The sequence below is a fragment of the Prunus persica genome, chromosome G1, assembly GCF_000346465.2.
Source record: "Prunus persica cultivar Lovell chromosome G1, Prunus_persica_NCBIv2, whole genome shotgun sequence".
Classification (NCBI taxonomy): domain Eukaryota; kingdom Viridiplantae; phylum Streptophyta; class Magnoliopsida; order Rosales; family Rosaceae; genus Prunus; species Prunus persica.
In genome coordinates, this window is record NC_034009.1 from 46,241,759 (window position 1) to 46,256,633 (window position 14,875).

Genomic DNA, 14,875 nt, shown 5'->3' on the forward strand with positions numbered 1-14,875 from the left:
TCATGTTGAACCGTTAAAACACCCCTCTGGTTACAACTCCAGGGTCAAAACTAATACAAAAAATAATACTAGAAGGGTTAAAACGGTTCTATTTAAAGGACTTAAGAATTACCTCCTGCAAGAGAGAGAAGCTTGCCTATGCCCGTTAATGAAACAATCTCATACCTGGTATATCACGTGAGTGGCACATGGACCACATGTGGGACGCCCGTTTCAGGAAACAGGTTTTTATAAGTTTTCTCATACTGGAGAACAGGCACAATTAAGCCTATTTGGTAAATAATGTTTGTTTATCTTTTAAAATTATAAGTACCTAATTGCAAGATACACTTGAGTTTGTTATGTCTGACGGTATTTATGCAACACAGCATCTCTCCTGTCCCATATATCATTTCAGATTCCAGAAGGTTCAAATACGAGACAGAATTATTGGTCCTCAAAAGCTTAAGTCATCTTTGCAAGGTGCTTGCCGCCTTTGTAAAGTACTGTGTTATTTAACCTTGATAAGCTATTAGTCTAGCAACTACCGTGTTATGTTTCTAATCAGACAATAAGAATCGTCTCCAGTCTTTAACAAAGAATCGCACAAACGATGCTCAATTCATATAAGCTTACGGAGTCAGTAGAATAGTTTATACAATTTACAGGAGGCTAGCAAGGCTCACTACTTGAAAGAATTAAAGAAGCTGACTGTGTCATTAAGGGCCTGGATAAAGTCGTCAATATCCTCTACGGTGTTGTAGAAGTGAAGACTCGCACGGGCGCTTGCACTGACTCCTAAATGTCGATGAAGAGGTTGGGCACAATGGTGACCAGATCGGATAGCCACTCCGTGCTGGAATTGCATAAGTTGGCAATGCATCAGCTATTTTATTCATTATCACTTCTATCACAAAGGAAATAAAGCCTTGTTTGTTTTCATACCTGTTGGTCAAGATAAGTTGCTAGATCTGTAGGGTGAATATTGTCGATGTTGAAAGAACAAAGAGCAGCACGGGTGACATGATTTGAGGGGGCAGGACCATAAATGTGAATATTGGGGACTGAACTAAGGCTATCGTATAGGTATTTAGCAAGAAATATCTGCAAAAATAAAATAAAATAAAAATTGCAAACAAGAACGATTACTGTGTAAGGACTACATAAACACGTGATCGTGGCTTAAAATAGAGATCACGTGTTTATGCACACATTCGTGCAAATGAATAGTTGTGAAATTTGGATAATACAATGAACGAAAATCTGTTTCTCTCCTGCCCCACTCTCTTCCCAAAACCTCACTATTTCCATTACCCACCCCAAAACGACAAGGTGCAAACCAAGCAATCCCTTTCAAAATATCTGTCCACGGGCATTGAGTCAAACCTCTAGCCACAATCTTGAGATCCCAGCCATTCTAAGATAAGCTTTACTTCTGATTACAGCATACCAAAGGGAATTTTTCTGTCGGGAATCTCCAAAGCCAGTTCCCAAGCAAAGCTTCATTTCCAAACCACATTCCTTTAAAAATATATATTGACCTCAAATGAAAAACCTTAATTTCAATGGCTGATATTAGCCATTTGGCCAAAATTAAGACTGTTATTCGAAGGTCTAATTGTTTAATTAGCTTAATTTCAGGCCTATTGTATGATTAGCTTAACTCTTGTATGATTAATTCAAGGCTAACCTACAGATCAGATTTATGCATTGGTGTCCTAGACAAATAGCCAAGTCTTCTACTGATCAGTCATGCAATACAAATATCTTTTCCACTCTCTTATAGCTTTTCTCTTCAACTATGTACTTGCTACAATAAACCAAAATAAAAGCTCATCCAACAGAAAGTTCTAAAGAATAACAAATGCAAAAGGCAGAAGAGTTCAACTTACCTCATAATCATGTATCTTTTGCATACCAAGTCCTGACAAATAATCAATAGCTGCTCCTAACCCAATTGCTTCCCCAATTGCTGGTGTTCCAGCCTCAAACCTAGTTCAGTTAAAGGAGGACAATTACAAAAAGACATCAGCAGATAAGTAGTGTATAATTAATGTGGAAAAACCAATCAAGCCTGAGAAAATAAGAGCACAAATAAAATGCTCTGGCTAAGTCCAACCACACTCATAAAGGGTGATCTGCTTCAACGAAAAGCTAAAAATTACACAGGATAAGGAAAAGCTGAAATTCGATCAAGGACGTGAAACAGGATAAGGACATATCTACCAAAAGACAAGCGAATTCACCAACCTAGATGGAGGTTCTGCATAGGTGGAATGATCTAGGAATACATCAGATATCATTTCTCCACCACCTAGAAAAAAGAGGTAAAACATTATACCAGCAAGTCATTGCCCTTTTAGATATAGATATACAAAACGAAATGAACTTTCAAAACACAACTTATAAATAAGAAATTACCTAAAAATGGAGGCATGGCAGACAAGAGATCACTCTTTCCATACAAGAATCCAACGCCTGTGGGCCCACACATCTGAGGCATGTTTATTCTTTACTTCATATACTTGCCTATAAGGATATTTTAGTACATAAGGCAGTATCCTAACCTTGTGAGAAGAAGCAACAAGAAAGTCAGCATTCAGATTCTGTACATCAACCACCATATGTGGAACACTCTGACAAGCATCTACAAGAACTTTTGCACCAACATCATGAGCACAAAGCACGATATCTTTGATAGGAAGAACAGAACCTGCATGAAAATAATATAAATGCATCAGTACGGTCATGCTATTTATTATGTGTTTCTTTGACACAAAATCTACGGTATTCAATCAACAGCAAAACAAAAGAAATTTACTCAAGTAACAGTTTGATGCATTTGAAAACATTATTAATATATATATATATATATATATATATCTGGACCTATGGAACTTGTCTCCACCAGATAAGTGTGGCCTGAGCAAAGTTGATACCACAGCAGCACAGGGATGAATCACATGCACATGAAAGTTTCATGAATCATCTAGTATGGCAAACCTAGAATTGACTTGCAGCACTTCCCATCAATGAAATCTAGATAAAGAACGAATATACAAATAGGGGGAGGAAAGGACTACAAATCTATACTTTTTCTACAGTTCATAGCTTATGTTCCTCAGGGAAAGATTGTGGAACATAAGCTATAGGCTCTATAAAAAATCAGGTTGAAATGTAAACCACAGAATCAAGGACTTTTTGTCATGTTTATTTTAGTATAATTCGAAAAATCCATAAAGGGACACCTATTGTATTACATAAATAGAGAAGCACAACCCAGACAACATTCAAAAGTCAATCACAGAATATTTTGCTAACCACAAGAGAAACTTTACTTTTCAATGCATATACAGATAAGGTGCCCATGTAAAAACCAAACCAACATACTTTTATTACATTTACACACATTGGAGCATATCAATATGACGAGAGCTAGGTCACAGCATCAATAAACACCAAGCTTACCTATCTGCGTTCAGAATTGTATAACCCAAATCAGACGTCTCTATGTTTAACCACATCCTTCTTATTCTTACTAGTGAAGCTGCCAGTATACATAGATAACACTAGAATACCAGAATGGGACTTTTCCAAATAGAGAACTATTGAAAGTGGCAAGCAGAAAACCTTTTCTTTATCAATTGAAACAGAATAGCTTCAGTAATCAATTGGATCACAATAGCTTCAGTAAACGGTAATGCCACTAAATAATACTTGGCATTGCAGGTTTATTTCCAGTTCAGCATGCTCAATAATTGGCAACAAGTTTTTAATCACCAATACAAACTAATTGTGAACATAATGTGTAAAGAGGAAGAAAAACCCACTGATGGAAAAATAAGGGAAGAAATTCAACAATACAAATGGCTTAAAACAAAGAAACTTACCAAGCACATTTGAGACATGATGAACAACTACAAGCTTTGTTTTCCTTGAAAGCATATCTTTTAAATTGTCCACATCTGGAATTTCATCCCCATTTAATTCCACAAATTTCAAAACAGCGCCGGTCTTTTGAGCTACAAGTTGCCAAGGAACGATTGCACTGTGATGTTCAGCAACTGTAAGTAAGATCTGGAAAAAAATAAAAATAAAAATTATTGAGCAGGAACGGTAGTTGCGTTTAAGATTCAATCAAGAGCAATCTACGGAACAGAAAGATGTTGTCATAAAATCATGTGCAGCTATTTGAAACAAATCATGGAAGTATGTGGAGATATTAAATGCTAAACTCAGATAACGAAATAAGAGACACCATCACCAAGAACACTGCAATTGTTTATTCCTTTATGAACGGTTGTGGCATGAAGTAATTCTGATGAATAAATGAAAGACAAAATGGAAAAAAATATAGTGAAGTTGTATCTACCTCATCATCTGGTTTTATATTTTGGAGTCCCCATGTGTAAGCAACCAGATTGATGGCTTCAGTAGCATTCCTAGTAAAAACAATTTCTCGGGAGTCCGATGCATTGATAAAGTTGGAAACCTTCTTTCTCGCCAGTTCATATTCTTCTGTTGCCCTTGCACTAAGTTGACAACAAGAGGAAATAATAAGATATAGGCAGGCTAAAAGCATAACTAACTCTAACTTCAAATTTGTCAAGGAATTAATTAATAAGTGAATCAGAGTGATATTGACTCAAACAGAATTAGTTATGTTTGGTATTTTACTGTTACTCTAGTCTCTAGTCTGTACCTTAAGTAATGAATCCCACGATGCACGTTTGAATTGTAAGACTCATAGTAATTCTGCAAAGCTCCTATCACAGCAGTAGGCTTTTGGGAAGTTGCAGCATTGTCCAAGTAAACAAGCCTAGACCCATTTACTTCCTGCCATGTTCATGGGGCCATGAGTACTAGTAAGTAACAAATAATAAATTAATATCTAAGAATTACAGACACAAATTTTTTATTATAATAAATACAGTTATATATGAACAGACCTGATGGAGGATGGGGAAATCGGGTCGGGTCAAGTGACCGAGCGAAAGGGATGCAGGTGGAGCAGACGGGGCCGCCGGGTGACCTTCTTTAAGAGTTGAAGCGGATATGGAAAAGGGTCGGAAGTTCCGAGTAACGCAGCGGGCAGGGCTTCGTATGATTGGGAAGGAATAGGATGGAAGTTTTACAGCTACTCCTTCCATTGTCATCATCATTTACCCTTTTCTTTTGGTCCTTACGCTCCCTTCAGTTCTGCCAAAAACGTAAACTTTAGCTAATGATAAAGTCTGGGTAATCAAAATTGAAACCCAAAGGCCTAAATTAAACGCAGTTGGAGCAATTCTGCATCCAATACTAAGTCAAATATTTACACAAAAATTACAGCCCTTAATCAATGAGAGAGAGAGAGAGAGAGAGAGAGAGAGAGAGGTTATCAAAATCCCAAAAAACCAAAGCCAAAAGAGCAGAAATGCAGAGTCTTGAGAACCTTACCCTAAGGAGCTTGAAGGAAGGACCAAGAATTCCAAAGTGAAGCTTTTTCTGAGATTGCAGCCGAAGCCAAAAACGCAGTTGGGTCTCAAAAACCCCTAAAAACTCGGAATTGAAAATCCAATAGAAATTTCTAACGGGTTGTCTCGTTATCACAATCGGGTATAATATCTTTTCTAGCGGGTAAATTGAGAACGCTTGCCACTTAAAACATCGAAGCCATCTGGACCGTTCGTTACATCGTGCGGTCGTTCACGATTTTCCGTATTCAGACCTCACTTAAGTCAACACGGTGTGCGGTTGTGCTTGGATTTTCTCTACACTTTAATTTAGTGTAATTTTTGGACTCTAGCTTGTATAAAGAAATAAGAAATAAAAACTCAATTTTCTCATAGTTTTTATTTATTTTTAAATTAGCGATAAAATTATTGAGAAGAGGGTGAAAAAAAGAAAGAAATATACAATAGCTGAGAAGATTAGGCGATCACATCTATACATAATTGTTTGGTCGTCGAATTAACCAAATAGTCTACATTATTTCCATCAAAGCAGTGAGAAGGAACCAAAACCTCTAATAGAGCACCCCATGAAAAATATTATTGACATTCACCAAGTGCGTGGAGCAAGTTCGAATCCCTTTTTGCATAAATTAGATTAATTTAGAATAGTTTAGACTATTGCTTATATGAAAAGGAAGAAAAAAAAACCATAAATGACATTTTCATAGAAAATGGCTCCCTCCAACGTGGGAATAGAAGAAATCAAACATTTTAATTTTCATTAGCTTGGCCAACCATTTCCAAACAGCAATCACTTCAGCGTAGGAGTTCTTGAAAGAAAAGGGAGAAATGTAACATTCAGAGTAAGGGATAAATTGAAAATAAGTAACTTAGAAATGTCTATGCTGTATAATACAATCTGTACTAAGATTCGTTGAAACCTCTGTTGCGGATATGATTCGTCACAACACAACACAATATAATCACCTATCAAACGCATGGTGTTAACTAAGCATTTTACAATATATTTCCAGAAAAACAAACTATAAAGTAAAGGTCACGAAACGCCTTTAGCATGCAGGACGGCAGGCAAGGCAACTGTGACATGTACAATCTTTCATAAAACACCTATATGACGAGAAATACGAGGGGAAGCCGTGTCCAGGCAAAACTTGCATGTCCATAGTCATGAAGAAACAGAAGAAATAAGGTGATGCTCAGATAGTTACATGCTCTGCAATATGATTGCACATCAGACAGGAACTCGATAAGACGGATCAACCATTTTCAAGATGAACAAGTTTCCTTTGTCACCCCTTGAGACACTGCCAATAGAAACGAAACATGAATGTTATGAATTGCCCGTTCAATGACCGAAACAGTTGTTATTAGATGTAGATGAAATTAACCCTCAAGAAAATGTAGCAATTTAAATAATATCCACCACAGCATCTGATATACGTATTAGCCTTTGGACAGGGTAAAATTAAGAAACGGAGAAAGAAAACCTAGTAACAAATTCAACTCGTGGTGAGTTAAATTTTGAAGAAAAAATCCTGGGGCAGGTCTCATATTCACTTTTTTCAAAATTTCAACTAGCTTTATGCTTTCTATGTTTCAAGGGATATGAAGAATCAACTCCCTCAATAACAAATGTAAATTACAGCTTCCATGAGACTAATACAAATCACAAGTGGGTTTATCCAACCTCCAAAGTTTATCAACCTTTTCCACGATCCAAGGCAGTTGGGGGTCGGACATGTTTCTCCAATATTGCATGCATTCTTATATACTTAACATAAATGCATTATTTCCTTCAGTAGAGAGAGAGAACCGTATCAACAAGTTTAGCTCTGTCTGTAGTCCTAAATATTCAGACAAAAAATAAGGTTCTCAAACACTCACCGAAGTTCTTCATCCAAATATGTAATTTCCAGTTCTCCGCGTGCTCTTCCAGGTGCCTTAACAGGTATCTGAAATATAAAACTTATTAAGGGAAAATAATTATTTTATTTTTCATTTTTCTATAAGAGACTGCATCATCACTATGCTTCATAAGAAGTTTGGATAATTCAGTGAAGCATATGTGGCATATCTACCTTTTCCTCCTCTAATAGAATAGCATCAGACTAGATTATAAAATATTTTAAAAAATTGAAAACGTAGACTGTCAGAAATGCTCACAACAATGCATTTTCCCCTCTTTTTAAATCTTTCCTGGGGGCTACAAGACAAAGAAAGGTATTGTTATGCTGAAATTTGCTATAACTAGTTGCTGAAAGGTGATCCAAAATTTCTTTAGGTTATTATATTAGAGCAACGGTTTGTGCACCATCTGATCACTAGCTGATCTTTAATATTTCTGTTATGGTAAATCTGAGTCTATTTATTCAATGTCACAATAACAAATTTCTTCATCCTTGGTTGAGATAAGAGATTCAAGCCTTCAGAATAAAGAAAAACCTAAATACTCCATCATGGAGCCTAGATCGTAATGTGTGAGTTGCAGTGAGGTATACTTTTCATCCTTCTAACCTAATAGATATAGAGGGCAATTTTCTCCTACATGGTTGCACCAACCAAGAACACATGCGACACAACTCCAACCCTATATCTGACCACAGTCATAAAATCTCCGAGACTTACTTTATCTACCCTTTACTGTTAGTAGTTTTGTTAATTACAAGTCTAATATTTTTTCAGGTAAAAATATTTCTTTGATACTTTCATTATTCTACCAATTATGAGAACAGTTTCTATATAACACAGACAAGGTCCAAGGTTCCAACAAAAGGGGAAAACTGCACAATTTAAATCATCCAAAAGAGGTTTAATATAACACAATCAGAAACATCAGAATTTAACCTTCGGCTTAATGATCAAATTTTAACATCAAGAATACTTACCAGACCTGCAATTTTGAAATAATCAAATTTTACAGCCACTTTTCTTGCATTCAAAGGCGTCAAATCAGCTGTTACCTACAGAGCATTGATAATAAAAAGTCAGTAAAATAACAGGTCTGGTTTTAACAACATACTCACTGTTTCTTAACGTGAAAAGAATAAATTATTGATCTGACATCTAAATGGATTTTAGTGATATAAAACAAATAAGCACAAGTGCTTCCATCCAATTAGAAATGAACCTTCAAAGCTGTTAGTACATATTACCATGTTTCCTCTTGAAATTCAAATTTATTGTACATAGAACATATTTTGAAGGATCAATTAAACTCTACACCCTTGTAGTTTGAGAGTAAAAATCTTTCGGTCCTGAAGTTTCAATTTGATTAATTTATACCGTAACATTTGCACATTATAGCAATGTGAACCTTCAGTATAACTTCCACACAAAGACGGATTGGTGGTGACAACATTGCAACCATTTAACCTTACGGGTAGAAAAAGGAATGCAAAAAGTATTCCTGCCTAAAGCACACAGTAGCTGCATGATCAAACATGGAGGAATATTACCCATATTTGCTGCATCCCCTGTTTCTAGCTGATTTATGTATGTTTTAGGGAAATGCATTTTTCATTCTCTCTACCTTGAAATTAGTGCAAATGATAGCCCTGTGGTAACTAAATCGTCTGCATTAATGTAGAAAGTAAATGCAGGGTTATCATTACTACAATGTATAATGTTAGGGTTGAAACTTGATCACATTAAAAGATCAAGGAAAAAATATGGCGTTCTAATCGAAGGATCATACTTCTTGTCTCAGCCCTATTAGGGTAAGGCCAATTGACCCTATGTTTAATTAGAGCCTACTTGACAAGGTATGTAATAGCTATTGTGGTAGATTAATGTTTCTTTTATATGTGATATATTTTGTCATGAATCCCTTTCAAGAATTTTGGTTCTAGTATTGTTTTGGAAAGGCATAAGGATGGATAGGGGTAGCAGGAGTACAGAGGTTCATAATTCTAACAATTTTTTTAGTTAAAGCCACAATTTCTTTTTCTTTTGCCAAAAAAATAATAATAATAAAGCAACAAAGTGATATTCATAACAAGTTAATCTCTCTATCAGAAATTTGGTAAATGATAAATTTACAGACGTAGTTAAACAAACAATGAAGGAATGAATTGAATATTACCTGATTGAAAGTTGGCCATGATTCCATATTTTGGGCCCTAAGTGTGTCAGCATTGATTGCTTGGTAATTTACCCTTGATCTCAAAAATTTGGGTCTCTGTCATGATATACATTTGTCAACTGAGTGCAATTTCTAGGAGCTGTAAAAAAATCTCAAGTATACATTTTTCACATCTTATAAAATGAAAGAGAAAATAGAGATATATCATGATAAAAGAGCAAGCAAAGTATCTTGCATACATACAAGACATTACTAAGATTTTAAAAATTAAAATTTTTTCTAAAAAAAGTTAGAAAAACAAGGAAAGAAACATCGCATCATATATTGCAGTGCTAAACAAAATGAACCCAATCCAGTTAGTTTGGACATTTCTTATTAATAAAAGGAAACTCTCAGTCTCAGTCGCATTTAGAAGCACGAGTACTAATCAAAACGAAGGCACTTGTTTAAGGTACAAAACTATATTAATATTTCTCATTGTGATATCAAGGGTTCTAACAAAGCCCATTGTGAAATGGATGATTTTTTTTTTTTTCTAATTTTTTTTTTTACACTGTCATATGTTTCTAGTCTTTTGGACAGACTTCTAGTCTTGGAAAGACATAAACAATCAAATATCAACGGAAGTGGAAACTTTAATTGGCGAAAGTAATATAAAAAACCACTATACCTGAGTTTGCAGAATAGACTTTGAAGTAGTGTATATAAGCTCCCATTTTCCATTCAGTAAATCAGATTTGAGTGGCTCCTTCGTTGGATTAACTGCTTCAAGTTTGCGTGCAATCTATTTAGAAATGAATTGCAAGAAACAAAATGGAAAGATGCACATAGACATCAGAAACTAATGTCTCACAACCCTCTACTGAGACAAAAATGACATATTAGAAATAACCACAGCCAAAAAGCACGTGCTAATACAGGATCATCCAAAAGCGTCATGGACTTACAAACTTTCAAGGTTATGAAGTTGCAAATATACCCAATCCCAATCATCTTCTTTTTTTCCGGTGCTCAACTTTTTTCTGGATTGGTTTGATGTATTTGTTCATCTGCAATGACAATTTTCCTAAAATTGCTAAATAGGGCATAGGATCTTATAGTAAGAGCCTTAACCAGTGCAGGATACTAGAGCATTATTTCACACTGTTTGCTACATTTCTTCCTTAACAACCTGGGTTTTTTAAATTTTCAAACCCCAAACAATGTTTTAATAAATTCCCAACAGATATTTCAGTTTCAGATTGCATTTAAGACAAAGAAAAACAAGAGCCCAGAAAACAAATCAAAGCTAAAAAGTAAACAAGGGAATGCAAAAACGGCAAACCAACCTGATCAACTGTTTGCTGGTCCTCTGGAGTGGCATCAGCGCCTCGATCAAGCGATGCAATGGCATCAAGAAGCTCCTCCTTGAGAGTTTTAGCATCTTTGCCTTTGCTCGAAAAAGCAGGAAAGAATGAAACTTTGGCTCTCCATTTGTCAGAGGCTGAAGTGCTCGAGAGTCTGTGAAAGTGAATGGTGTGGGTGGTCGTGGGTTTGGTTGGAAAGCTGAAGGAGGTGAGTGGAGAATGAGAAGGGAGTAGTTTTGGGGTTGAAGGTGAAGAGGAGGATTGGGTGGTTGTGAGGAGCGTAGGTGACAGAGGAGAAGAAGATAAGGCCATGCCGCTAATGCTTCCTTGGTCTTTTCTCTCTTTTTTTGGGTCATAAGCTTCCTTTGTCTTTTCAACTCCTCACTCTGCTCAAAAACATTTTAAAGGTTTGCAAAAGGGTAAAGCCGGAAAACTGCTTATGGACTGGGATTTTCTATGTTCAATCAGTCGGCAGCAGGCAGTCACTCCACTCAAATTTGTAGTTCTATTCACATCCCTGCCTTATCACATTGGACAAAATTTGCATTTCTTAATGCATCCTTATTTTATCTAATTTGTTTAATAAAAACTAAATTAAAAACTTTTTTCTTTCGCTTTTTCTAGTAAATAATGAACCACGTGACAAAACTTCTATAGAAAAGCCATTTAGGTTAGTGAAAAGGGACTTTACTTGTAGATCGGTAGTCTCAAGTTCGAACCCTCATAAAAAACTCTTATTCCCTTTCTAACTTTGGCCAAGGAGGTAAAAAGAAGTCGTGTATAAGATGGAAAAAGGAAGTATGAAGGTAAATAGAAGGCTGAATTACATTTATTTTGAGTGTTTTTGATTGAATTGTCTCTGAATTTGTCCCCAGAGTTACATTTCAGTCATCTAATTAAATTATTTGCTCAAATGATACTCTAACTCTCTATTTTGGGGCAAATTAATCACATCGTGACATTTTCTGTCAGTTTGAATCACGTAAATGACATATGCTCTAATTTTTAAGACAAAGAAACAAAAATCACAATCACATTTGAAATGTGAGAAAGAAGCCAGCTTTCCACAATAATATTCTAAATCAAGTACATAAATCTGGCTAGGAAGGTAGCCGACAAACGCAAGTAACAGAATTCTCCACTTATTCAGAAAAAAAAAAAATTCAGAAGAATGTCAAAGTTGGTAAGGTTTACCAAATTGAAGTTGGACTTCAAAATTTACTGCAAATACAATAACCATTTAGCTATAGCTTCATGCAGTACCACCAACTTGCAATAATATTCTAACAAGCAAACTAGCTCTCATGTCATTTTGCTTGTGAGGACCTAAAATGGCTTCTCTCTGTGGTCGCAACTTTCCCTTTCCGGGCAGCGTATTATCCGAATTCTGAAGTGCAACATGCAGTGACTGTTTTGTTCATTCTCAGTTATCCGAGTTCTGAAGCGCGAGGAACAGATAGAGACTTTTAATTAAAGAAAAAACAAGGAACAGAAGATTTCTGCGTTGCAGGCATGCTATGTGCATGTGCCAGTGAATTCATGTGCATGCTTAGTGTTAGTACTAACAAATATTTGATGAACTGCAGTAGGTGCTTTTGGGTTTGGTTCATTTGGAGCAACCATCAATGGAGGGGATGTCTGAGCTGCCTCAATGGTGGTGTCGAATGCAGTGCTTGTTACCAGGTGAGCATCCACACCTAAAGCATGAAAATATGTGCTTGTGATGATGATTAATTTTTTCGCTTCAATATTAATCACTAGGTGAAGTGCACCAACAGCCTCTATTGCTCAGACAAAGGAGTAACTGTAGTTATAACATGGCAAGGCTCTAGTGACCGCACAGACTTCATCCTTAGCAAACGAGCCTTTGGCCGGATGGTTCAAACTACTGATGCAGCTGTTTCTCTGCTGTCCCTTGGAATAGTCGACATCGAATACAGAAGGTAAGAGCATAATTAAAAACTGAAAGCAACTTCTGTACCCAAAAAAAAAAAAAAAAAACTGAAAGCAACTTTGAGGAAGAAAGAAATTAGCCATTTTCAAAATTCGTGTACTTTTTCTTGCAGAATAGGTGGTATCCCTTGTGATTAATAGTTATTAATCTTGCGTAATTGAAACAAACATATGGTTTCCTTTTTCTATACTTGCCAATTTATTTATTTATTTTCTTTTATTTTTAGTATTAAAAAAATATAACATGGGTAGTTATCTATCTATCTATATATATAAAGCAAAAGGCAGAGAATGGTGAAACATTCAAAATACCAGAAAATGCCCTTGATTAATGCAAACATTAAGAATTCAAATTATTAATTAAATGAGGATAATATGGTAAATTCACAATTTTTCATATTTAAAAAAATTAAAAGAAAAAGAAAAAGCAGATAATGGATCCTATTTTTATGGAACATAACTACCTATTATCTTTTTTAATTCTAAAATAAATTTACTTATTTTTTAAAAAAAACCTCTCGCAAGCGCGGAAGCGCGTGCAGAGAGGCTAGTACATATAAAGCAAAAGGCAGAGAATGGTGAAACATTCACAATACCAGAAAATGCCCTTGGTTAATGCAAATATTAAGAAATCAAATTATTAATTAAATGAGGATAATATGGTAAATTCACACTTTTTCATATTTAAAAAAAATTAAAAAAAAAAAAGCAGATAATGGATCCTATTTTTATGGAACACGACTACCCATTATCTTTTTTAATTCTAAAATAAATTTACTTATTTTTTTTAAAAAACCTCTCACAAACGCGGAAGCGCGTGCAGAGAGGCTAGTATATATAAAGCAAAAGGCAGAGAATGGTGAAACATTCACAATACCAGAAAATGCCCTTGGTTAATGCAAATATTAAGAATTCAAATTATTAATTAAATGAGGATAATATGGTAAATTCACACTTTTTCATATTTAAAAAAATTAAAAAAAAAAGAAAAAGCAGATAATGGATCCTATTTTTATGGAACACGATTACCCATTATCTTTTCTAATTCTAAAATAAATTTACTTATTTTTTTTAAAAAACCTCTCGCAAGCGCGGAAGCGCGTGCAGAGAGGCTAGTATATATAAAGCAAAAGGCAGAGAATGGTGAAACATTTAAAATACCAGACAATGCCCTTGGTTAATGCAAACATTAAGAATTGAAATTATTAATTAAATGAGGATAATATGGTAAATTCACAATTTTTCGTATTAAAAAAATTAAAATTAAAAGAAAATTCAGATAATGGATCCTATTTTTATGGAACACAAATATCCATTATCTTTTTTAATTTTAAAATAAATTTACATTTTTTTTAAAAAAAACCTCTCGCATGCGCGGAAGCGCGTGCAGAGAGTCTAGTGTTCCATAAAAGTAGGACTTATTATTTGATTTTGTTTTTAATTTTAATTTTTTTAATATGAAAAAAATATGAATTTACCATATTATCCTCATTTAATTAATAATTTCAATTCTTAGTTTTTAAATTAACCAATGGCATTTTTTGGTATTTTGAATGTTTCACCATTCTCTGCCTTTTGCTTTATATATATAGATATGTAGATATTAATTTATGGTTTCTTATTAAGAACAAGGAGGCCGCGATGATCTTGAGAACATGGGCAAATCACCAGATTGTAATTACATGATTTTATAAACAAAGCACTATGATGGTTTGGAATTAAAAAAAATAATGGGTAGTTGTATTCCACAAAAATAGGATATATTATATGATTTTTCTTTTAATTTTTTTAAATATGAAAAAATATGAATTTACCATATTATCCTCATTTAATTAATAATTTTTGAATTACTAAGGGCATTTTCTGGTATTTTGAATGTTTCACCATTCTCTGCCTTTTGCTTTATATATATAGACAATATGTGCCAATTGGTTTTCATTTTTATTTTCTTTTTAGAATTAAGAATAGATAACATAGGTAATTATGTTCCATAAAAGTAGGACCTATTATCTAATTTTATTTTTATTTTTAATTTTTTTAATATGAAAAAAATGTGAATT

At 34.6% G+C, this 14,875-nt stretch overlaps 2 protein-coding genes across 3 annotated transcripts; both read right to left on the reverse strand.

Annotated features, from left to right (window-relative positions):
* Positions 512–5,566, reverse strand: LOC18789903 (cysteine desulfurase 1, chloroplastic). The gene is made up of 11 exons (XM_007227422.2): positions 5,419–5,566; positions 4,929–5,178; positions 4,682–4,815; positions 4,352–4,511; positions 3,870–4,056; positions 2,547–2,692; positions 2,401–2,473; positions 2,230–2,293; positions 1,872–1,971; positions 925–1,083; positions 512–835 (listed from the first exon to the last, which is right to left on the reverse strand). Exons 2-11 carry the CDS (start codon positions 5,139–5,141, stop codon positions 665–667), a joined length of 1,407 nt encoding a protein of 468 aa, XP_007227484.1. The 5' UTR covers positions 5,142–5,178; positions 5,419–5,566; the 3' UTR covers positions 512–664.
* Positions 6,270–11,302, reverse strand: LOC18791600 (probable plastid-lipid-associated protein 4, chloroplastic). 2 transcript variants are annotated; one of them, XM_020555812.1, is made up of 6 exons: positions 10,845–11,299; positions 10,187–10,300; positions 9,517–9,612; positions 8,321–8,395; positions 7,320–7,387; positions 6,270–6,739 (listed from the first exon to the last, which is right to left on the reverse strand). In XM_020555812.1, exons 1-6 carry the CDS (start codon positions 11,172–11,174, stop codon positions 6,667–6,669), a joined length of 756 nt encoding a protein of 251 aa, XP_020411401.1. In that variant the 5' UTR covers positions 11,175–11,299; the 3' UTR covers positions 6,270–6,666. The 2 variants fall into 2 exon arrangements, with proteins under 2 accessions (XP_020411401.1, XP_020411402.1); XM_020555813.1 differs by lacking the exon at positions 6,270–6,739 and having other exon boundaries at positions 7,321–7,387; positions 8,326–8,395; positions 10,845–11,302.